The 24,967-nt window shown below is 49.2% G+C and overlaps 1 protein-coding gene across 1 annotated transcript; it reads right to left on the bottom strand.

Moving 5' to 3' along the window:
* Positions 1–14,474: 14,474 nt before the first annotated feature.
* XKR7 (XK related 7) lies at positions 14,475–23,694 on the bottom strand. Its single transcript, XM_066587866.1, has 3 exons — positions 23,181–23,694; positions 19,668–19,867; positions 14,475–16,705 (listed from the first exon to the last, which is right to left on the bottom strand). Exons 1-3 carry the CDS (start codon positions 23,609–23,611, stop codon positions 15,753–15,755), a joined length of 1,584 nt encoding a protein of 527 aa, XP_066443963.1. The 5' UTR covers positions 23,612–23,694; the 3' UTR covers positions 14,475–15,752.
* Between the last annotated feature and the right edge of the window lie 1,273 nt (positions 23,695–24,967).

Raw genomic sequence — 24,967 nt, 5'->3', positions numbered from 1 at the left:
AGGTTAAATATTATTACAAGAATTCCTGACTATTAGAAGTTTGGAAGCGACATCAACTGACTACGTGCAACATGGAAGAGGAGAGCAGCCATATGGTGAGCTGCTGCGTATGCGATAGGTTTACAGGCCGACCAGAGGAGAAGCCAAACTTCACCAACCAGAAATGCAAGCTTGTGTCTCTACTGGAGGAAAAGGTGCAAAGTCTTCAGGAGAGAATAGCTACATTGTAACTCTTTAGGGATGTTGAGGATTTCCTAACAGAGTAGAAGAAAGTCTTCAAAATGCAAGCATGTGACCCCAAAAAAGCAGGAGTCAGCCAGCACCCATACTATTTGGGAACTGGGACCAAGATATGACTCTACCCATAAAGAACAGTCTAGTAGGCACTCAGAATCCTCTTGTATGGAGAACAAGAAGTGCTGTTGTGAAGAAGAGGAGAGCGGGGGTTGTGGGGGATTCCCTACTAAGAGGAACAGAGGCTGCTGTCTGCAGACCTGACACCTCACGAGAGGTGTGCTGTCTTCCAGGTGCACAAATCAAAGATGTGTCTGATAGGCTGTCAAGACTCTTCAATCCTACAGAAGACCACCCATTCCTGCTAATACATGTAGGGACAAATGACACTGCAAAAAAGGACCTTGCAACAATCTTGCAGAGACTTTGAAGACCTCAGCAGGAAAGTGAAGGAACTAGAAGCACAGGTGGTCTTCTCACTCCATGGCCATCCACTGGGAAGATGGGTAAGGAGATTGAATAGAATTCTAGAAATGAAAAACTGGCTACGTCAATGGTGCCGTAAGCAAGGATTTGGATTTCTAGACCATGGAGTGAATTACCTATATGATGGACTGCTTGCTAGAGACGGGTTGCACCTTACAAAAACAGGCAAGCATAAATTTGGCAGGTGCCTTGCGTTACTCATTAGGAGAACTTCAAACTAGAACAATATGGGTAGGGAAGTGAAAAACAAAAATATACAACTAATTAAGAGACACCGATCACAAACTAAAATGTTTCTACAAACATGCCCAGAGCATGGGAAACAATCAAGGAGAACTGGAGCTCCGAACACAGGAAGAGAAATATGATGTCATCAGCATCACGGAAACTTGGTAGGATGATACACATGATTGGGATACAAAGCTTGGAGGATAGAACTTACTTATGAGAAACAGAACTTAAAAAAAGGGGAGGAGGTGTTGTGTTGTATGTTAGGAAACCATTCATCTCCACAGAGATTCAAGCTGCAGAGCTGGGAGTTCTGTAGAAACTGTTTGGGTAAGAATACAAGGAGAGAACAACAGAAAGGACACCATTGTAGGCATTTACTATAGGCCACCCGGACAAGCAGAAGATATGGAGGAACGCTTTCTACATCAGATGGCCAAGCTCTCAAAGAAGCCCAACATAGTGATCATGGGAGATTTTACCCATCCAAACATTTGTTGGGAATCTCTCAGGTAAAAGTAATGGATCCAACAGATTCTTATCCGCTCTTGCTGACAACTTTATCTTCCAGAAGGTAGAAGAGAAAACAAGGAGATCTGCCATCTGGGACCTAATTCTTACCAACAGGGAGGAAATGGTTGAGGAGGTAAGGGTGGCTGGGACCTTAGGAGGCAGTGATCATGTGAGAAAGGAGAGAAAGACCTGAGAAGATTCAGACCTCAAGGTTGGATTTCAGAAAGGCAGATTTTAATGAACTCAGAAAGAGGGTAGGGAGAATCCAATGGCTGGATGTTCTTAAGAACAGAAATGTCCAAGAAGGTTGGGAAATAATGCGAAATGAGATTCTCTTATTTTTACGGATATGCAAGCTGCTGCAAAAATGCGATCGCTTTATTCTGTGGGTCGGTCCAAATACTACAATACCAAAATTTATATAGTTTTTTTGCTATGCTGCTTTTAAAAAATTAAAGCTCTTTGGGGAAAAAAAATTATTTTCTGCCGCCATCTTCCGACCACCATAACTTTAATTTTTCCTTCAGGGTAGTTGTGTGAGGGCTCATTTTTTGTGGGACGTTTTGTAGTTTCTATTGGTGCCATTTTGGAGTACATATGGCTTTTTAACTGCTCCACAGCACCCAGCAGGGGTCCAGTAGACATAAGAAAGGCCTGAGAACACAAGGCAGCGGCCACTTAATAACAGTGACCGGAACGCTGTCCCTATGCTAGGGAAGGGGGGAAGCAGCAGCACAGTAATATTAGGCAACGAAAGGGACCAGGGCTGGTGAACCGAGAGGTCCGAAAAAGACAGACAACATGGAAGGAGAAGGAGGTTCCTTTTCTTTAAGGACTCGGTCCTGAAATAGATGACGGCTTAAGGGGTCCAAAACATCCAAAGCTGCCAGATATGTGCGGCCGCCTACAGAGACTGAGCGTGCGCATGCCTGACAGACATTATGGACTGATGGACGGACGCGACTAGTGATTAGGTATTATGGCCATGGTAATGTGGGGTCTAATGTGGTGTACCAGTTATACAGGGGTTAATGCGGTGTATGTACCCGTACGGCAGAGCACTTTGTGGCGGCTATAATATGTAGTAGGGATGTAGCGCATTTAGTGCGGCGGTATTTGATGTAGCTTACTCACCCACAGGGCGTCGAGACCTCAAGTAGGCGGAGTTATGAAAGTATAGGTGACAGTCTGCAGTATGCGCAGACTGCATTCAGGCCGCGATGTTCGTGTGTGCTGCGGACCTCCGGAAATGAAGTCTGCAGCACTGGTCTGAAGGACAGTAACAAGCAAGCTGGAGGTGCCTCGCCGGTCTGAGATTTTGTTAATGTGGAAAGTTAGTTAAAATATATGCAACATTCAAGTAGCGAGTCCTTCGATGGAGTGGAAATGGGTACTAATGTAACATGTCTCCAACAGAATAATAGGTGGAGACATGGGCTGGCAGTCCCGAGTGTAAGGAAACGTCCCCAGCTGCTGATTGGCTGCTGCAGACGTGCCCTCCTGAGACGGCCACTACTGGTGCTGGCACCAGCTGCTGGGCGCCTTACAAGTGGCTCCAGCAGTCTTGTACCGGCCACTACTGCTGCTGGCCAGTGAGCTCGGGGAAGCGGCACCGCCACTGCGAACACTCCAGCTGCTGGCAGGGCAGCTCCTCTAAACGGCTTCGGCCGTGCCGCTGCAGCAGGTCCTGCTTCTGCCAGGGCAGCTTCTGCAAGCAGCTCCAGCTGGCCTTCAGGGAGGGGAGGGAGCGCTGAGCCAGCAGCGGTGGACCCCACGGCAACAAACACAGCGCAGGGAAGCTCAGCTATCTCTCTTTATACATCGCAAATGCAGGCTGTTTGTTACAGCTGACACCCGGCAGCAACAGCTGCAATCGGCCGTGCAACCAATTGCGGCTGTTAACCCTTTAAATGCCGCGGTCAATTCTGACGACAGCATTTAAATCCCCCAAACGATTTTCGGAGGTCCCGTATGCCGCCCCCCCCCCCCCCCCCCCCCCCGGGATGAGATTGCAGGGAGCCATTCGGGTGTCATGGCAGCCGGGGGCCTTCTAAAGACCCCAGGGCTATCCTTGCAGAATGGGGTGGCTTGATAGATTGCCTGTCAGATAGCGGTATAATGTAATGCTATAACATTACATCATACTGCAGGAGTGATCAAAGCATCGCTAGTTGTGGTCCCCTATGGGGACTAAAAAATAAATAAATAAATAAAAAAAAATTGTAAAAATAAGAATCAAGTTTTACTAATTGTTAAAAAATAAATTTAAAAAGTTAACAAAAAACACCTTTTGCCGTATTTACAATGAAAGAATCTAAATAATAAAATTAAAATACATATTGTGTATCGCTGCACCCGTAAAAGTCTGATCTATCAAAGTATCGCATTATTTACCCCACACGGTGAACGTCATCCGAAAAAAATAAACCGCCAGAAATGCGCCCACAATATAAAGATAAAGTGTGATTCTTACTGCAACATGAATGTCAAAGAAACAAATAAAACAAACACGTTTTCTCCACCCTTTTTTTATAATTTCCAGCACGTTAACTGTACCACTGAAAAACGCAACTCGTCGCGCAAAAGAAAAAAACAAACAAAACAACTCTCCTGTAACTAGATCACCGGGAAACACACACACACAAAAAAGTATACTTTTTTTTTTTCGTTAAAGGAGCAGAATGAAAAAAAAAAAAAAGCAAAAACAAAAGTGCTGTAGCAGGGAGGGGTTAATGTGCGAATGTCAGTTTTTTTTCTTTCCTTTTTATACACATCTAAGAAAAAAATATTAAAACACCCATTGAAGTTAATGGGTGGGCGAAAAAGGGAGCAGAAATGCAACGGCCTTCCATTTTTTTCTGTACACCCATTGACTTTAATGAGCAGTTGTGTTGCATGAAAAGGCACCAAAATAGGACATGCTGTGACTTCTGAGCATGGACCACTGGTCCGTAAAAAAAAACAAAAAATACAGAGCCGCACATGTGAATGACTGCAACAGACAGAACACAGAGCCATTTCAGTGAATGCGAACTCCGATGGAATTCTGACATTAAAAGCTCAGCCATGTGAATAGAGCCTTAAGTCCTGCTCTCTGGGAGAAGTAGATTGTATCCAGTCCAGACAATACTCTGCGAGCTGAACAGCCGGGTCTACAGACAATACTCTGCGAGCTCAACAGCCGGGTCTACAGACAATACTCTGTGAGCTCAACAGCCGGGTCTACAGACAATACTCTGTGAGCTCAACAGCCGGGTCTACAGACAATACTCTGCGAGCTCAACAGCCGGGTCTACAGACAATACTCTGTGAGCTGAACAGCCGGGTCTACAGACAATACTCTGTGAGCTCAACAGCCGGGTCTACAAACAGCTACATTGTTACAAATTAGCAGAGAAAGCTGTGCGGCTACTGCGTTTCGCTCACAAAGCATTATCAAGAATGAACATAATTGTAACAAACCCTCAGCTGTTAGAAAGCATGAGGTCAGGGTGGTCAGATGCTTCATGGGATTGAGATCCAGACTTTGGGCAGCCAATGAAGTCTTCAGATGTTTTTTTTTCCCTTAAACAAAGCCTCCACCCTGCGTGCCGTATGGCATGGCGCTCGGTCATGTTAGAGACACGGAGCTGTACCAGAGTATTGCCACAGGGGAGGTAATTAGAGATGAGCGAACACGTTCGGCCCCGCCCCTTTTTCGCCCGAACACCGAACTTTGCGAACACCTCGGTGTTCGGGCGAAAAAGTTCGGGGGCCGCCGTGGCAGCGCGGGGGGGTGCGGCGGGGAGTGGGGGGGAGAGGGAGAGAGAGAGGGCTCCCCCCTGTTCCCCGCTACTGCCGCCCGCGCCGCCGCGCATCTCCCCGCCCCCCGGCGGCACCCGGACACTTACGCGCGAACACTGCAGTGTTCGCTAAAGCCGGTGTCCGGGTGCGGATGTGTCCGTAACGGACACGTTCGCTCATCTCTAGAGGTAATGCCACATTATCCGGAATGTCTCTGTGCCCATTGGCATTGAGGGTGGACTTCATTATAACCAATGGCCCTCGTCCTTTGCAGCTGAAACCCCCACACACCGTAACAGAACCTCCAAACTTGCCTGGACGCTGCCATCAGGTAGAAACCGCTCTCCAGGCGACCGCCACACCCAAGAGCCGCCATCTGGTTGGAAAATGGTGTCCTGTGATTCAGCTGTCCACAACACTTGCATCCACCCACTTACAGTCCGTCGCTCCGAGCCCCATCGCAGGCGCCGCTGTGCAGTCACTGCTGTGATGTTGTGTGCAGCCGCTTGTCCATGGTAATCCTTCACATGCCGTTCCGTACGGATGACCTATGGGACCCCCTGAGCGAGGGCAGACGATGTGTGTGATGCCTTCACAGCTCCTACAAGGCTCCGTTGTCCACGTTCTGTCAGTTTACGAGGTCTCCCTGCCATCGCGATATTGACGCTTTTTTTTTTAATACAAATGTCAATAGGACTTTCTAATATTAAAAACGCATGGCACAAAAACTGAAAAGCACAAACTTGCTATTTTTGTGCCATGCGGTTTTAACATTAGAAAGTGTTATTGACATTCGCATTAAAAAAAAGACGCAGCGATACCGCTATCGCAAGTGTGAAGACACCCTGAACATGACTGCACCGCACACCAGATGGCTTCCATCTCCCAATAATGGCCAACAGTGGACTCTGAAAGGTCCAGAAGCTGCGATGTCCCATACAGACCCCGTCGTCCGCTCTACACCTGCTGACATCCCCCCCGCCAGACCCCGTCATCAGCTCTACACCTGGTGACATCCCCCCCGCCAGACCCAGTCGTCAGCTCTACACCTGGTGACATCCCCCCCGCCAGACCCAGTCGTCCGCTCTACACCTGGTGACATCCCCCCCGCCAGACCCAGTCGTCCGCTCTACACCTGGTGACATCCCCCCCGCCAGACCCAGTCGTCCGCTCTACACCTGGTGACATCCCCCCCGCCAGACCCAGTCGTCCGCTCTACACCTGGTGACATCCCCCCCGCCAGACCCAGTCGTCCGCTCTACACCTGGTGACATCCCCCCCGCCAGACCCAGTCGTCCGCTCTACACCTGGTGACATCCCCCCCGCCAGACCCAGTCGTCCGCTCTACACCTGGTGACATCCCCCCCGCCAGACCCAGTCGTCCGCTCTACACCTGCTGACATCCCCCCCCGCCAGACCCAGTCGTCCGCTCTACACCTGCTGACATCCCCCCCCGCCAGACCCAGTCGTCCGCTCTACACCTGCTGACATCCCCCCCCGCCAGACCCAGTCGTCCGCTCTACACCTGCTGACATCCCCCCCCGCCAGACCCAGTCGTCCGCTCTACACCTGCTGACATCCCCCCCCGCCAGACCCAGTCGTCCGCTCTACACCTGCTGACATCCCCCCCCGCCAGACCCAGTCGTCCGCTCTACACCTGCTGACATCCCCCCCCGCCAGACCCAGTCGTCCGCTCTACACCTGCTGACATCCCCCCCCGCCAGACCCAGTCGTCCGCTCTACACCTGCTGACATCCCCCCCCGCCAGACCCAGTCGTCCGCTCTACACCTGCTGACATCCCCCCCCGCCAGACCCAGTCGTCCGCTCTACACCTGCTGACATCCCCCCCCGCCAGACCCAGTCGTCCGCTCTACACCTGCTGACATCCCCCCCCGCCAGACCCAGTCGTCCGCTCTACACCTGCTGACATCCCCCCCCGCCAGACCCCGTCGTCCGCTCTACACCTGCTGACATCCCCCCCCCCGCCAGACCCCGTCGTCCGCTCTACACCTGCTGACATCCCCCCGCCAGACCCAGTCGTCCGCTCTACACCTGCTGACATCCCCCCGCCAGACCCAGTCGTCCGCTCTACACCTGCTGACATCCCCCCGCCAGACCCAGTCGTCAGCAGGTGTAGAGCGGACATCTCCCCGCCAGACCCCGTCGTCCGCTCTACACCTGGTGACATCCCCCCCGCCAGACCCAGTCGTCCGCTCTACACCTGGTGACATCCCCCCCGCCAGACCCAGTCGTCCGCTCTACACCTGGTGACATCCCCCCCGCCAGACCCAGTCGTCCGCTCTACACCTGGTGACATCCCCCCCGCCAGACCCAGTCGTCCGCTCTACACCTGGTGACATCCCCCCCGCCAGACCCAGTCGTCCGCTCTACACCTGGTGACATCCCCCCCCGCCAGACCCAGTCGTCCGCTCTACACCTGCTGACATCCCCCCCCGCCAGACCCAGTCGTCCGCTCTACACCTGCTGACATCCCCCCCCGCCAGACCCAGTCGTCCGCTCTACACCTGCTGACATCCCCCCCCGCCAGACCCAGTCGTCCGCTCTACACCTGCTGACATCCCCCCCCGCCAGACCCAGTCGTCCGCTCTACACCTGCTGACATCCCCCCCCGCCAGACCCAGTCGTCCGCTCTACACCTGCTGACATCCCCCCCCGCCAGACCCAGTCGTCCGCTCTACACCTGCTGACATCCCCCCCCGCCAGACCCAGTCGTCCGCTCTACACCTGCTGACATCCCCCCCCGCTAGACCCAGTCGTCCGCTCTACACCTGCTGACATCCCCCCCCGCTAGACCCAGTCGTCCGCTCTACACCTGCTGACATCCCCCCCCCCGCCAGACCCCGTCGTCCGCTCTACACCTGCTGACATCCCCCCGCAAGACCCAGTTGTCCGCTCTACACCTGCTGACATCCCCCCGCCAGACCCAGTCGTCCGCTCTACACCTGCTGACATCCCCCCGCCAGACCCAGTCGTCAGCAGGTGTAGAGCGGACATCTCCCCGCCAGACCCCGTCGTCCGCTCTACACCTGCTGACATCCCCCCGCCAGACCCCGTCGTTCGCTCTACACCTGGTGACATCCCCCCGCCAGACCCCGTCGTCCGCTCTACACCTGGTGACATCCCCCCGCCAGACCCCGTCGTCCGCTCTACACCTGGTGACATCCCCCCGCCAGACCCCGTCGTCAGCTCTACACCTGGTGACATCCCCCACCAGACCCCATTGTCAGCTCTACACCTGGTGACATCCACCCGCCAGACCCGGTTGTTAGCTCTACACCTGCTGACATCCCATCACCAGACCCCGTTGTCAGCTCTACACCTGGTGACATCTGATGGTTTCTGTACTGGGATCCCCTGTGGGATCCTCTTCTTCATACCCAATGCTCACACAGCTGATTTGGTGATCCTCTTCTCATGACTGCACAGGATTGTTGGGGGTGCCAATACTTTTGTCAACATACTCTAGTCCCATCGTAGACAGTTCTGTAGGCTTTGGGGTCTGCACTTATAGAAATGATAACAGCAAACAAATTACTGAAATTACGTTTATTATTTCATGTAGCACCAAATGAAAAATATACAAAACTTGCTGTTTACAAAAAAAGATTCCTAGAATCCTGATTTTGCCCCCAATGAAGGGATTTTGTGCGTGGCGGGGGCGGGTGAGGGGCAGATCTGTGACAACTCTGAGATACAGGAACCCAGGCACTGGAATAACACGATATACAATCAGCAGCTTACAGTGTACGACTCCCCCCCAACCAGAATCCAGAAAAGCCAGCCAACCAATCACAACTCTACGTAGAGACGGCATTTGTAGGGGCCTCGTGTTCTACTGCTGTAATACAGAGGGGGCGCCGATGTGTCATAAATGTCATCATTAAGGAGCAGTGACATCAAAGAGGAGCTCAACGCAGTCCGGGCGATGTCCATTACATCATATGAGCCACCACCTTGTTCGATGTCATGTGACCGGACACACCGGGGATTAAATAACTCAACGCCCGGCAGCGGATTCCCGGGATAATGGTCAGTAATCTCCCGTTACACTCAGCGATATCAATGTGCGTACAATCAGCAGAAGCAACAACCAGAACAGGACTAATGCCTACACAAAACTACCCGAGTGTCCGGGGCAAAAAATGTACACTGCGACTAATTGTAAAAGGGCTATTCCAGTCAGATATGAAAACTCCACCCAACTGCACATACATTTTTGGCTATAAGGAAGGGAGGAGTAGTATAGTAGTTCTATTCTTGTATATAGGGGGCAGTATTATAGTAGTTATATTCTTGTACATAGGGGGCAGTATTATAGTAGTTATATTCTTGTACATAGGGGGCAGTATTATAGTAGTTCTATTCTTGTACATAGGGAGCAGTATTATAGTAGTTATATTCTTGTACATAGGAGGCAGTATTATAGTAGTTATATTCTTGTACATAGGGGGCAGTATTATAGTAGTTATATTCTTGTACATAGAGGGCAGTATTATAGTAGTTATATTCTTGTACATAGGGGGCAGTATTATAGTAGTTCTATTCTTGTACATAGGGGGCAGTATTATAGTAGTTCTATTCTTGTACATAGGGGGCAGTATTATAGTAGTTCTATTCTTGTACATAGGGGGCAGTATTATAGTAGTTCTATTCTGTACATAGGGGGCAGTATTATAGTAGTTCTATTCTGTACATAGGGGGCAGTATTATAGTAGTTCTATTCTTGTACATAGGGGGCAGTATTATAGTAGTTATATTCCTGTACATAGGGGGCAGTATTATAGTAGTTATATTCTTGTATATAGGGGGCAGTATTATAGTAGTTATATTCTTGTACATAGGAGCAGTATTATAGTAGTTCTATTCTTGTACATAGGGGAAGTATTATATTAGTTAACTTGTACATAGGAGGCAGTATTATAGTAGTTATATCCTTGTACATAGGGGCAGTATTATAGTAGTTCTATTCTTGTACATAGGAGAAGTATTATAGTGGTTATATTCTTGTACATAGGGGGCAGTATTATAGTAGTTATATTCTTGTACATAGGGGAAGTATTATATTAGTTATCTTGTACATAGGGGGCAGTATAATAGTAGTTATCTTGTACATCGGGGGCCTTGTGTAATATCGTTAATTTGCTTAGGACAACCACTAGTGCTCAGAGCATTTATCACTTCCCTCCTCCTCTCCTCTTAGCAGCTCTCAGGGTCCTTTTACACAGGGCGACTGCTTTAGCATGCAACAGTCGTCCCAGCAATAATCACCGAGTGACCGGAGGCGTTGTGGGTCGAACTCCGGCCGCCTGCATTCATTGTAGATAGGCCATAGTTGTTCAGTTGCTACCTGCAGTTACACTGAACGATAATTATGGTACAGAATCCCATGATCCCGGGAGAATCTGAACGATGATTGGCCCGTGTAAAAGGGCCCTTACAAGCTTCAGGGGGAATATATCACATTTATACCAATACTGGCTGGAATGGCCCTTTAAGGTTTAGTCGCCAAAGGATTTCATCAAACTGCAGCTTTATTATTTTTCTACAGATGGTAGAAATGAAGGGGAATTGTAGAAATCACCGCCATGTCCTGTGGGGTCATTCACCTCCAAATAAATGCAGATGACCTTATGCTGCATATAGACACGATTAACAGGGGAATGTATACAAACGTGTGTGATCTGGGGAAATTATTGGCCATCATACGCAAAGTGTCCTTCACATTAGCAGACTTGACTAACTGACCAATCAGCTGCTAGTAACTGGGACACCGCTCATATGAAGTACCGTAGTGAGCATGTACCCATCTCCAGGACGGGTTCACGTTATGGCATAGACCAGATGCCCTGTCAAAGCTACATTAGTGCGTGTCACCATCCACAAAGAGGTTTCCCATGTGTCCCACCTTTGAAGCAGACTCCCCCTGATATTCGAGAATGAGCTGCACCCTCATAACCAACTAGCATTTAAAGATATCAATAACCCACCAATAGCGTTAAAGGTACATCAACTCTCCAGTGTATGCTCTGTTATATTACAGAGAGCACAGACACAGCCGCTTTCTTCTAAAACAGCACCACATCTGTCTGCAGGTTGTGTCTGGTATTGCAGCTCAGTCTCAAATCACTTCAATGGAGCTGAATTGCAATACCAGACACAACCCATGGCCACAGGTAAAACAATGCGGCCATGTTTTTCTAACCCACAACAACTGTAGCAGAAAAAAAACCCCACCAAGATCTTGACCGTGTGAGTGTCCAATAAGATCTGGAGGTTTTCGTAATTAGCAGCTTGGGCAATTAACAGTCGGTGGCTGTAGTCAATTACATTGGGCAGAATGTACAAAGTTTATTGCTCCGAGGAAAGTTGACACTGGCCATAAAAGCAAATCGAAGAACTCATAGAACTGGTTGGTGGGTCTACAAGTCACGTTATGTTCTACCAACCTGTAGACGGGCATGGGGGTCCTACTGAGGAGCCACAGGTACCTTAGCTTAACTGGCAGCCCTTTGACAGATGATTGGATGTTAGTTTTGGATGTTCCATGCCCGAATCCAATGTGACCCTCAAGAAGACAACATGACTGACAGGTTCCCTGCTCTGGAGGAACCATGATGAACCTGGTAACCAAATTAGATAAATATAGACTAGTCGATAAAGACTTGAAGGCTCCATCAATGAAAACCTACAAGCCACCTTAGATGCTGATGTGACTACAAATACACCATAGAGAAAGTTCAAGATGTGTTGCAAAAGTCAATGGCCCCCTATGTCAAAGTGAATGTTGAACATAATTTTGGGGTCACCCCTAACCCCTCCCTCCCCACTAAACATGTATGTACAAAAGTGGAGATTCATCCATATGGAGACAAGGTAGGTAGACATGGCTACTGCTGTGAGTGGATGTTTGAGGGTGTCTGACAGCCGCTTAGACATTGCCGATTGGGTTGTATGTTTAGGAGGCTCTGTGAAATGTATCTTTGGCCATTTAATGAACGGCCCTACAATGATCGACTAACGCGGCTCGTCTGAGGTCATTTCGGCAGCCTGGATATTGCTTTTCCTTATTGCTGTTCAACACACAAATCACAAGGCGCTCCCAACAGGGAAAGACGTCACCCTGTAGAATGTTGCCCCGAACTGTCAAACTTCCCATATTAATAGAATATAATTATGCAAAAAGTTCTTAGTGCCGCCACCCTCGGCCAGTATATAAAATTCACATGTCGTCTGAAGCGATTGAAATAGACTATGAACAGCCCACCTATCCCTATGTACAAGTGCTATAGGTTCATGGAATCGTACACAAGAGACCAGTCCATGCGTCACAATCACGTGTGGTCCAGTCGTGAGGAGAACAATGACATTACACAGCACTGAAGATTCCACCACATTATTATATCTGCACTGAAGGATATATACATCACAATTAAGGGTTTTACTTCAAAGGGCTACAACAAAATGGCTACCCGGTTGGCACCACCAACATATAGGAGGAGCACTGAGGACAGTGTTAGTAAAATTTTCATGGTTTTGCTACTTTGGTTCATACGACCCCTGGTTAAGCCATTCCCTTTAAGAACACAGAGACGTGTATCTTGACCTTCTCTCTATTTCCAAATTGTGTAATATTGCAAAATGTGTCTCCAGATGTGATTTTGTTTTTACCAGCAGAACCCGCCACCATCTGTTCTTCAGATCTCTGTGTCTGGGTCGCTGTTAATGGGCGCTGTCACTAGTGACCGATTGGTTTAATTCTACCCGGTATTGGCCATTTCTTTAGGACTTAAAGGATTACTCTAACAAGAGCATTGGGACTTCTTAACATAAACCGGTCCCTGAAGATGATGGATGATCAGGATGCATACGGGAGGATGTTACTAAAAGATTATCGTGCTCATTGGCTCCTCCCAACAAAACATTTTGGTTCCATGTTTTCTTCCCATCTGTACAACCTCTTATCTCGCCACACAGAAAACAGCTATGATTCATGAACATGCGGCTGTCAAGATGTTCTTGGCTATGGAGCCTACAAGCGGGAGTAAATGGAAGCATATGTTCAACTCTCAACCCTATTTTTCAATTTTTATATAGGAAAAGGATCTACATAAATACATTAGTGTACTGATCCCGAGTTCCATCCTGTATTCTCCTGCAGAGCTGCACTCACTATTCTGCTGGTGGAGTCACTGTGTACATACATTACTTATCCTGTACTGATCCCGAGTTACATGCTGTATTATACTCCAGAGCTGTACTCACTATTCTGCTGGTGGAGTCACTGTGTACATACATTACTTATCCTGTACTGCTCCTGAGTTACATCGTGTATTATACCCCAGAGCTGCACTCACTATTCTGCTGGTGGAGTCACTGTGTACATACATTACTTATCCTGTACTGCTCCAGACTTACATCCTGTATTATACTCCAGAGCTGCACTCCCTATTCTGCTGGCGGAGTCACTGTTTACATACATTACTTATCCTGTACTGATTCTGAGTTCCATCCTGTATTATACTCCAGAGCTGCACTCACTATTCTGCTGCTGGTGGAGTCACTGTGTACATACATTACTTATCCTGTACTGATCCTGAGTTCCATCTTGTATTATACTCCAGAGCTGCATGCACAATTCTGCAGGCTTCAGAGCTGAAATCTCCAGGCATTTACCCGATTCATAAGTGTTGGCACAGAATTTGACCTAGCGATACACATTCTGGGAAGTATTACCTTTACAGCAGGCAATGTACAGTTATTTGATTTTGAAAAAAATTGTGCCTCCCCTGCATCATAGCTGCTCAGCTTAGCAGTTCAGGGTGTGTCTACACACAAACTTGTTGACTGTTTCAAACAAGCCGCAGAATAATGAGTGCAGCTCTGGAGTATAATACAGGATGTAACTCAGGAGCAGTACAGGATAAGTAATGTATGTACACAGTGACTCCACCAGCAGAATAGTGAGTGCAGCTCTGGAGTATAATAGAGGATGTAACTCAGGAGCAGTACAGGATAAGTAATGTATGTACACAGTGACTCCACCAGCAGAATAGTGAGTGCAGCTCTGGGGTATAATACAGGATGTAAGTCTGGAGCAGTACAGGATAAGTAATGTATGTACACAGTGACTCCACCAGCAGAATATAGAGTGCAGCTCTGGAGTATAATACAGGATGTAACTCAGGATCAGCATAGGATTAGTTCAGCCATAGTTCCTAGGCCCCTTCCATGGCAAGCAACGACAAGTATACAATATCAGTGACACACTTTACTTCTGCTGCAAACAACAAGATGGCTGCCTGTGAAATCCAATACACTGTGCTGGCAGGTCCTACTTCAACTAATATTTCCCAACCGACTGTCCTGTGATCCCACATATGGTTGTGCAATGTGCCGCTTTACGAGACTACATGTGCGGTCTGTGAGGTTATGAATACAGTAAGGACTATGTGGGGTACGCGGTAACAGTGAATGTGCTCTATTGGAACTGCCATTTATGGAATATTGACGACTCTCCATCCGACATGAAGCCACAACTCTCACCATGTCTGGCAGCAGCATAATGGGAGTGGTAGTTTCACAACAGCTGAAGTGTCACACGTTGCATTTCATTGGGTTTACAGGCCGATAATGAAGTATTCTCCATTACATCTGGCCAAATGCCTTGTAGCTGTGTGTAGGAAAGGCTCTCCATATGGAAGAATCTGGAAGCCCTGCTCACGATACACAGGCTCATACACACCATTACATAAACACCACCATACACGCCACCACCACCACTATATACAATACAGGCAGTCGTGTGCTCATTAGTTGGTGTTACCTGCTCTCCAAAAACATCCATCGTGTTATTAGCACCAATCACACCCAGTTAGGGAGGTCTCTCGCTCTTATGGGGCAGAGGCCTTTCCATATGTCATGAAGTCCTCCTAAACCATCAGAGGTCACCTCTACCGGGTCCTAGGGCCAGCCATTTCTCCTGTCCTGAACAGGATCCACCCACGAGCAGCTACTTTTCCCTTCTGCGTCAGCCCTAACGTGTGCCATACACTCTAGACCCTTGGTTGGATTTAGGAACCCATCATTTGCTGTTGGCTTTAAAATGCCAGAACGTCTTGCCAGTCAACCCACTGCTCTTAAGACTCCGTTGAATGGCAAGTTCTGGCATGAACACAACAGCTGGAGAACCTTTGGTTGCCGTTCTCAGCACAAGAGTCTCTTCTCACAACAGACATACACCAGAGAGAGTCTTCTGCTCACTGTGTGCCCATAGACCCTTAATGCGGCATCAAATATCTCATGAGTGTGGCCTATAATATTGTAGAACATCAACAGCGACCACTAGTGGTTTCCTCTCCAGGCCAACTCTCCTGCTACTGTACCCATGCCAGTGTTTGTATTCTCCTTGCCCTTAAAGACTTTGAAGAGCATCTCACCATTAGGTGATCCCCTAGTCTCTCCTTCAGCCTACGTCTTGAGAAGGGGGTCACACAGTGGTTTCATACTCAGTAACTTCCTGTGAGGTGCCTACAGTTCGGTACTGGACACGGGGTGTAGCTGGGGAAGAATACTCCAGGGCCAAAATTGTCTTCCGCAAACGTCGGTCTATAAAATGGGCATCCCATGCTGGATATTTCTTGCGTGGAAGATCTATACGTATGACAGGTCCCTGTGCTCGAGGAACACGCGTCACAGGAGTTTGGGGGATACTAGACCGGACTTGGAAAACAGGAACACAACTGTCCCTATCACCAGGCACCGAGTCCCTTTCTTGCTCTGTAGTCCGTGGTAGAGTACGAGGAAGGCTCTCCGTACCTTCCAATTCAGGAACCCTAGAAGTTTCAGGACCTTCTGTGAAGACACAACTACTGCTTGAGGGACCGAACATTGGACCATTGGGATGCAGAAGACTATAGTATATGAGCATGAAGAAGACACCAAGAGCAAAGCTGCAGAGGATGGAGCAAACAATAAGGAGAGCGTAGAAGTCACTGAGCATATGATCTGGCCGATAATAATACCAAAGAGCAGTGAGGACTGCGTTCTCAGACAGAACGATAATGTAATAGGTGGTCATTCGACAGCGGGTCCGACCCTCACGCACATTGAACCAGCAGAAGATGTAGATGATTCCCAGCACCATGTTGTAGATGATCTCTTCCCAGCGAGACATGCAGAAGTCAGTCTCTCCTTGGATAATCCAAAAAGTCATGAGACACCAGTGAGTGACAATAAAGATACCAAAGTACAAGTGGAAGACAGAGGCGAAGAGTGAGAACGCCAAGGCTCGGGCAGCAATGGTGAAGAGATGCCACAGTATCTGCACCACTGCCCCCTTGTAGGACATGGGCATCTTATCGTCTCGGGAATCCCTTAGAACCTTTTGGTAAGAGGCAATCATCCAGGCAAGAGACAGGAGAGAAGCAGTGGCAGAAAGACCTGAGCAGAGAGAGAAAGAAATACACAATGGAGGAAGAGTCAGAAGAGGTGAAGACACCAAATTACCAAGGACTCCCATTGTAACAAATACAAGCCCCCCCCCTACCCCACCCTCCAAAACTCTGGGAAAGCTGGTGTTGTCATCCAACTTTTCCAGATTCCTGAAACGCAAATGTGCCCAAATTCTACCAGCTACATTACTGCACAAAAGTTTTAGGCAAGTGTGAAAAAATGCTGCAGAATAAGAATGTTTCCAGAAATAGAAGGGTTAATAGTTGATTTTTCTCAATTACCAGAATGCAAAGTGATGAACGAAACAGAAATGTAAATCCCATCAATATTTGGTGTGACCACCCTTCACCTTCCATCAGTTCTTCCAGGTACACTTGCATACAGTCAGTGATTCTATGGGATTATAGTCAGGTGTATGATTAACCAGTTATACCAAACAGGTGATAATCATCATCATTTTCATATGCAGGATGATGCACAGTCATTAACTGAAGCAGCTGTGTAGGAGGCTTAAAACTGGGTGAGGAACAGCCAAACTCTGCTACAAAGGTGAGGTTGTGGAAGACAGTTTCATGTGACAGGTCATATACCATGGCAAGACTGAGCACAGCAACAAGACACAAGGTAGTCATACTGCATCAGCAAGGTCTCTCCCAGGCAAAGATTTTACACCAGACGGAGGTTTCATGATGTGCTGTCCAAACTCCTATGAAGCAGCACAAAAAGGGCCAACGTTGAAGAAAGTAGACTCAGCGGTCGGCCAATAAAACAGTACAGCAGATTAAAAACACATCATGCTTACTTCCCGGAAGGTGTCCAGCAGTGCCATTAGCTCAGAACTGTCAGGAACTAGTGAAACCTAGGTATAGCCATCTACTGTACAGAGACGTCTGGCCAGAAGTGGTCTTCATGGAAAAATTGTGGGCAAAAAGTGGACGTAGAAACAAGTCCAAGTGACTCAACTATGCATGAAAAAAATAGGAACTGGGGTGCAGAAAAATGACAGCAGCAGCCTTCGACTGAGGAATCACAATGTGAAATATGCCTGTAACAGAAGGCAGTTTGGTCGGTGAAGGGATGGAGAGCGGTACAATGAGTGTCTGCAGGTAGACACTTATCCATCATAGAATACCATCAAGCAGGTGTCTGATTGGCTACAAGCTTAATCTGCAGGACAAAGACCTTCAGCATACGGTCAATGTAATTAAGAACTATCCTCAGTGTAAAGAGGAACGAGGAGTCTTGGAAGTGCTGATGTTGCCCCCACAGAGACCTGATCACATCATCATCCAGTCTGTCTGGGATTACATGGAGACAGAAGGATTGGAGCGAGCCGATATCCACAAAAGATTTTTTCTCAGCAGCATTTTTTTTCACACCTACCTAAAACTTTTGCACAGTACTATATATCCATCCTTTCATTACTGTTTCCTTGGACTGTGGGAGGAAGAACATGAGAACATCCAAGTGCCATGCAAATAAAACACATGGCCCTTAGAACACTGCAGTTGTACTGCGTCAATGGAAGGCTCACAAAACAGATCTAAGAACACATTGCCCAAAGTATTTGGACCTCCTTCCTCTACTCAGTGGGGAGCTCCATGCAAGCCACACCCATCAATATCATGGCATAAATCATACTAAAGAAGTCATGCAGTCCGTGACCACCCAGAATTAAAGCCCTTAGAGCCAAGTCACATCACTGTCTATTTGGGCTGAATTGCTCGAGCCCAACTTTCAATATGGCCATTGAAATCTGGTGGTAGAGAGAACGTTTTGTATGTACGCTATGCAGGGAGCACTTAACCATGGGGTACTTAATGTCATGGGGACACTGCAACAGAAAAAACTGTTCATAGGGAGCTTCATGGATTGGGGTTTCAGTTCCTGAGAAGCTGCTCACACAAGCCTGAGAGCTCAATGCCAGGTATCAGCAGAAGAGATGTAAAGCCACCAGCAATGCAGCAGTGGAACTGTCTCGACTGGAGAAAAATCATAAAGTGCGATTCAAACTATCCAGTGAAAAAAGTGGAGAAGGAAACTCTTCCTGCCCAACTGTAGAGACAGAATTACCAGGGGGCGCTTCTTAATTTCCCACTACAATATAAGCTTTGCACTAACCGTTTGAGGAACACCATTTCCCATTTTGGGATGACAATGCCCCCAAACACCAAGAAGGTCCACAAACAAATGATGTTTTGTGTGGTAGGAACTTGACTGTTGACCTCAACCCCAATGAGGACCAATTGATATTCAACTCATGGGTTCACATACTTTTGGCCACTTAATGTAAATCACTGGTTGACCTTCTGTGTATTATTTATTAATTCTTTATTTATCAAAGTAACAAACAATGCAGCAGAGACCCGAACCGTGGGGAACAAATAGGTCATGGGGAAGAGGGGAGTCGGCAGGCGATGCGAGTTTCCGGAACGGAGAGAGTCTCGTTCCATCCCCCGCTACCTCTACAGCTGCACCTCCAACTGATTACAGTAAATTATTTATTCCCAGACAATAAAGGTCAATTATGTAAGGGCTCAGCGCGCGGCGCGCGTCTACCGCCCGTATCTGTCCGCACTGCATGCTCAAAGACTCTCACACTGAATGCCAAGAGGGAACTACAGGTCTCAGCATGCTCAACTGAAGGGCAAGCACAGACGTTGTGCACTATGTGAGAATGTATTGAACAAGATATCTGCGCGGAGCGTGTTCTGCTGTCTTGCACAGCGGAAGATGTATTGTTTACACCAGGACGGTATAATACTCTGATGTAGTAACAACCTGCACTTCCTCGAATACACAGCAACAAAGTAATTCGAGATGTGTGAGTCAGTACAGCACTTCTGGACAGGCAGAATTATGAATGCAGCTCTGGATGTCACCACAGCAGAATGGTGGAACAATTATGGGTGGTATACTGGAGTAGGGTAGGTAAGAGAAAGGTGCTCACCCTGTAAAGGCTCCACGTGGCCCTGCTGCAGCATGATGCAGAGCTGCAGCACCAGCTGGGGGGCGCTCTTCAGAAAGGTCTCCAGCAGGCGCAGCATGCTGATATCCGCACTCTCAAACATCATGCGCCAGTAGAAATGGCGACTCTGCTGCTCCGAATGCCAGCGGCTCTGCAGACCCAAATACAGCGCTCGCAGGTACCTGACAATAGAAGCAAAAATGCGGTGTCCAGTATGTTACATGTCATAGAAACTAATAGAATGTGACTGCTATATAATATATGAAAGATATCAACAGATCATGGTGAGCGGCATAGAACATGAGATGGATACTAAGAGTCTGCGGTCAGCAGCATATTACATGATACTTATAATACAGAGACTGTTACATTAACATAATGGAGAGTAATATGACAAAGTGACTGCTACATATGAAAGATAGCAATACTACACAATATATTACTGATATATTACATGCGGTAGATGCTAAGAGCCCGGGGCGACCGGTAGCTTACATGCGGTAGATACTAAGAGCCCGGGGCGACCGGTAGCTTACATGCGGTAGATACTAAGAGCCCGCAGCGACCGGTAGATTACATGCGGTAGATACTAAGAGCCCGCAGCGACCGGTAGGTTACACGCGGTAGATACTAAGAGCCCGCAGCGACCGGTAGGTTACACACGGTAGATACTAAGAGCCCGCAGCGACCGGTAGGTTACACGCGGTAGATACTAAGAGCCCGCAGCGACCGGTAGGTTACACGCGGTAGATACTAAGAGCCCGCAGCGACCGGTAGGTTACACGCGGTAGATACTAAGAGCCCGCAGCGACCGATGTATTACATGCGGTAGATACTAAGAGCCCGCAGCGACCGGTAGCTTACATGCGGTAGATACTAAGAGCCCGCAGCGACCGGTAGCTTACATGCGGTAGATACTAAGAGCCCGCAGCGACCGATGTATTACATGCGGTAGATACTAAGAGCCCGCAGCGACCGGTAGCTTACATGCGGTAGATACTAAGAGCCCGCAGCGACCGATGTATTACATGCGGTAGATACTAAGAGCCCGCAGCGACCGATGTATTACATGCGGTAGATACTAAGAGCCCGCAGCGACCGATGTATTACATGCGGTAGATACTAAGAGCCCGCAGCGACCGATGTATTACATGCGGTAGATACTAAGAGCCCGCAGCGACCGGTAGCTTACATGCGGTAGATACTAAGAGCCCGCAGCGACCGGTAGCTTACATGCGGTAGATACTAAGAGCCCGCAGCGACCGATGTATTACATGCGGTAGATACTAAGAGCCCGCAGCGACCGATGTATTACATGCGGTAGATACTAAGAGCCCGCAGCGACCGGTAGCTTACATGCGGTAGATACTAAGAGCCCGCAGCGACCGGTAGCTTACATGCGGTAGATACTAAGAGCCCGCAGCGACCGATGTATTACATGCGGTAGATACTAAGAGCCCGCAGCGACCGATGTATTACATGCGGTAGATACTAAGAGCCCGCAGCGACCGATGTATTACATGCGGTAGATACTAAGAGCCCGCAGCGACCGATGTATTACATGCGGTAGATACTAAGAGCCCGCAGCGACCGATGTATTACATGCGGTAGATACTAAGAGCCCGCAGCGACCGATGTATTACATGCGGTAGATACTAAGAGCCCGCAGCGACCGATGTATTACATGCGGTAGATACTAAGAGCCCGCAGCGACCGGTAGCTTACATGCGGTAGATACTAAGAGCCCGCAGCGACCGGTAGCTTACATGCGGTAGATACTAAGAGCCCGCAGCGACCGGTAGCTTACATGCGGTAGATACTAAGAGCCCGCAGCGACCGATGTATTACATGCGGTAGATACTAAGAGCCCGCAGCGACCGGTAGCTTACATGCGGTAGATACTAAGAGCCCGCAGCGACCGGTAGCTTACATGCGGTAGATACTAAGAGCCCGCAGCGACCGATGTATTACATGCGGTAGATACTAAGAGCCCGCAGCGACCGGTAGCTTACATGCGGTAGATACTAAGAGCCCGCAGCGACCGGTAGCTTACATGCGGTAGATACTAAGAGCCCGCAGCGACCGGTAGCTTACATGCGGTAGATACTAAGAGCCCGCAGCGACCGATGTATTACATGCGGTAGATACTAAGAGCCCGCAGCGACCGATGTATTACATGCGGTAGATACTAAGAGCCCGCAGCGACCGATGTATTACATGCAGTAGATACTAAGAGCCCGCAGCGACCGATGTATTACATGCGGTAGATACTAAGAGCCCGCAGCGACCGGTGTATTACATGCGGTAGATACTAAGAGCCCGCATCAACCGGTGTATTACATGCGGTAGATACTAAGAGCAGATGAGTGTGCTGTTCCCACACCATATGGTAATGTAGCAGAGTGTGTTGTATATTATAGCAGCAGAAGGAGCAGAGTGAATATTCCATCATCCATAGCAACCGGCAATTATCATCACTCTTCCTTCCAGTATAAACATAATCAACCTGATGCTGCAGATATAATCAAATGTCACCAGTAATAACCAGGTCACCACTGCTGGCACGTTTAGGAGTCAGTATTGCTTCCCAACATAACCAGTAATAGCCAGTGTAACCAGTAATAACCAATACAAATGCCTAAGGCACCAATTATACCCAACACTACCGATTGTGACTGGATGAGACCAGCAATGCCCACTGTAACCAGTTACAACCAGATGTTAGTGCCCATGTGACCAGTAATACCCATTATAGATAGGTGCCCCACTCACACTGGGCATTACTATTGTGACAAGTCATTCATAGTGCGACCAGCGACGCCAATCATGTGCAGTAACTCCCAGTGTGACCAATAATACCAAGGATATCCAACGCAACTGGTGCTGAGCGATGTCCAGTGTTCCCAATAGGCAGGAAACTAGTGTCATCCATGATGCCCAATGAGATCTGTTGTACACAACCAGTAAGCCCGATGTGTTCAGTGTTGTACCCAGTAACCAGTGATGCCCAATGAGATCAGTAATACCCAGTGTGATCTGTTGTATGGAGTATGACCAGTAAAACCAGTGATGCCAAGTGTGACCAGAGTGAACATTTGTACCCTACAAAACCAGTGATATCCAATGAGATGAGAGATATCTGTGGTACCCAGTGTGACCAGTGATAGCTGTCATGACCCCTGTAATGCCCAATGAGATCAGTGATGCCCAATGATAGCCATGATGACCCCAATGAAGCCCAGTGACTAGCGTTGTCTATTACTGGTGTCATCTCAGCTATCACTGATGCCCAGTGTAACCAGTAACAGCTGTGATGACCACAGTAATGTCAATCAGTTCAGGGATGCCCAGTGCCACCATTGATGCCCAGTGTGACCAGTGATACCCAATAGCAGCTTTGATGACCCCAATGAAGTCCCAAGAGATCAGTGATGCCCAGCGTGCCAACTGTGATGACCCCAGTAATGCCCACTGGGATCAGTTTAACCCTCTCACCTCCACACCTGTCCGAGCTGCAGCAGGTGGACGGAACCCTGCAGGAACCAGGCGCAGAGGCGGCAGCAGGGGCGGGCGGTGGCCGGTGCGGAGCCGCGGTCGGTGACCGCCCAGCTGAAGCTCAGGCTCTGGGTGAGCAGGGAGGGCAGCAGCACCAGCAGCACGGTGGGCCAGAAGCAGCTGAGCCGGTGCCGCCGTAGGTAATCCGCCGCCAGCCACAGGTCCGACGCCCCGTCCGAGAAGAAGACAAGCAGCGCCGCCACCACCCACAGCCCGTCCCGGAGGGAGTAGCGGGGGCACCGGGGAGCCACCCGGGTACCGTCCGACTCCGCCGCCATGATGGGAGGAGCCGACTTCCGGGGCCACACCCGGGGCTGCCTACACCCCCACCGGAGGGCGACAAATCCATCTACCGGGGAGGGGGGCAGCATCACCGGGCACGGACCGCCGCACCGGAGCCATGGCAGCCGCCGCCGGTACTACAGAGCGTGGAGAGCACCGGGGCCGTTCTCAGCGGGAGCTGCCGTCATGTGATCGCTACATGGAATCAGAGAATTGCAACAATGTATCACAATGTATCTCTATAGCCCCGCCTCCAGACAACATTAACCCCTTCCAGCTCCTTCTCTAATCCGTTGTAACCCCGCCGTCCTTGTAATCTGTGGGAGGCGCTCCTGGACTGTATCCTGCCCCCCAATGTTCTCTGTCACCCCACTCCCTGCCCCCCAATGTTCTCCACCACCTCTAGTCTTGTCCTCCAATTTTCTTCACCACCCCTAGTCCCTGCTGCCAATGTTCACCACCCCCAGTCCTGCTCCCCAATGTTCTCCATCATCCTCCCCCTGCCCCTCAAAGCTCTCCAAGTCCCTGTCCTCCAACTTTCTCCACCAACCTCACCTAGCCCACCACTCTTCTCCACCACCCCCAGTCCCTGCCCCTAATGTTCACCACCCACAGTCTTGCTCCCAATGTTCTTCATCACCCTCCCCCTGTCCCTCAATGCTCTCCACTACTTTAAGTCCCTACTCCCCAATGTTCTCCACCTGCTTCAGTCCTGATCCCTAGTGCTCTCCATTATAGTCACCCTGCCACCCAATGTTCTTTATCACCCTCAGTCCTGCCCTCCATTGTTCTCCACCTCCCTCAGTCCTGTCATCCAATATTCTCCACCACCCTCACCATGCCCCCCCCAATGTTCTTCACCACCCTCACCATGCCCCCCCCCCCAATGTTCTTCACCACTCTCACCATGCCCGCCCCCAATGTTCTCCACCACCCCTAGTCCTGCCCTCCAATGTTCTCCACCCCCACATGTCCTGCCCTCCAATGTTCTCCACAACCCCCATGTCCTGCCCTCTAATGTTCTCCACCACCCCCAATCCTGCCCTCCAATGTTCTCCACCACCCCCATGTCCTGCCCTCCAATGTTCTCCACCACCCCCATGTCCTGCCCTCTAATGTTCTCCACCACCCCCATTCCTGCCCTCTAATGTTCTCCACCACCCCCAATCTTGCCCTCCAATGTTCTCCACCACCCCTAGTTCTGCCCTCCTGTTCTCTGTAATGTGCCAGCTGAGCCGCTGTCCAGGGTGCTGAAGACATGAGCTGCACATAGTGCGAACAATGCCATTCCTGTCCCGGGCACAATGTGCCTTAGTATAAGGGGCTGATCACACTGTGCTGTAATATGGGGTAACACATGGGCTGTACAATAATATGGAGGGGGGGGGGGGGGACACGTGGACCACACATTAATATGGGGGACAAATTACACTGTACACTATTAT

The sequence above is a fragment of the Eleutherodactylus coqui genome, chromosome 13 (genome assembly GCF_035609145.1).
Source record: "Eleutherodactylus coqui strain aEleCoq1 chromosome 13, aEleCoq1.hap1, whole genome shotgun sequence".
NCBI classification, from domain to species: domain Eukaryota; kingdom Metazoa; phylum Chordata; class Amphibia; order Anura; family Eleutherodactylidae; genus Eleutherodactylus; species Eleutherodactylus coqui.
The sequence above is the reverse complement of the archived record's forward strand: the minus strand, read 5'-3'. Positions and strand labels throughout refer to the sequence as shown.

Coding starts and splice junctions, on each gene's coding strand:
- XKR7 (XM_066587866.1), bottom strand. CDS start 23,611: ATGCTGCCCCCCTCCCCGGTAGATGGATTTGTCGCCCTCCGGTGGGGG. Junction 19,868..23,180: donor CAGCTCGGACAGGTGTGGAG/GTGAGAGGGTTA, acceptor TTCTATTGTCAG/GTACCTGCGAGCGCTGTATT. Junction 16,706..19,667: donor CCACGTGGAGCCTTTACAGG/GTGAGCACCTTT, acceptor CTCTCTGCTCAG/GTCTTTCTGCCACTGCTTCT.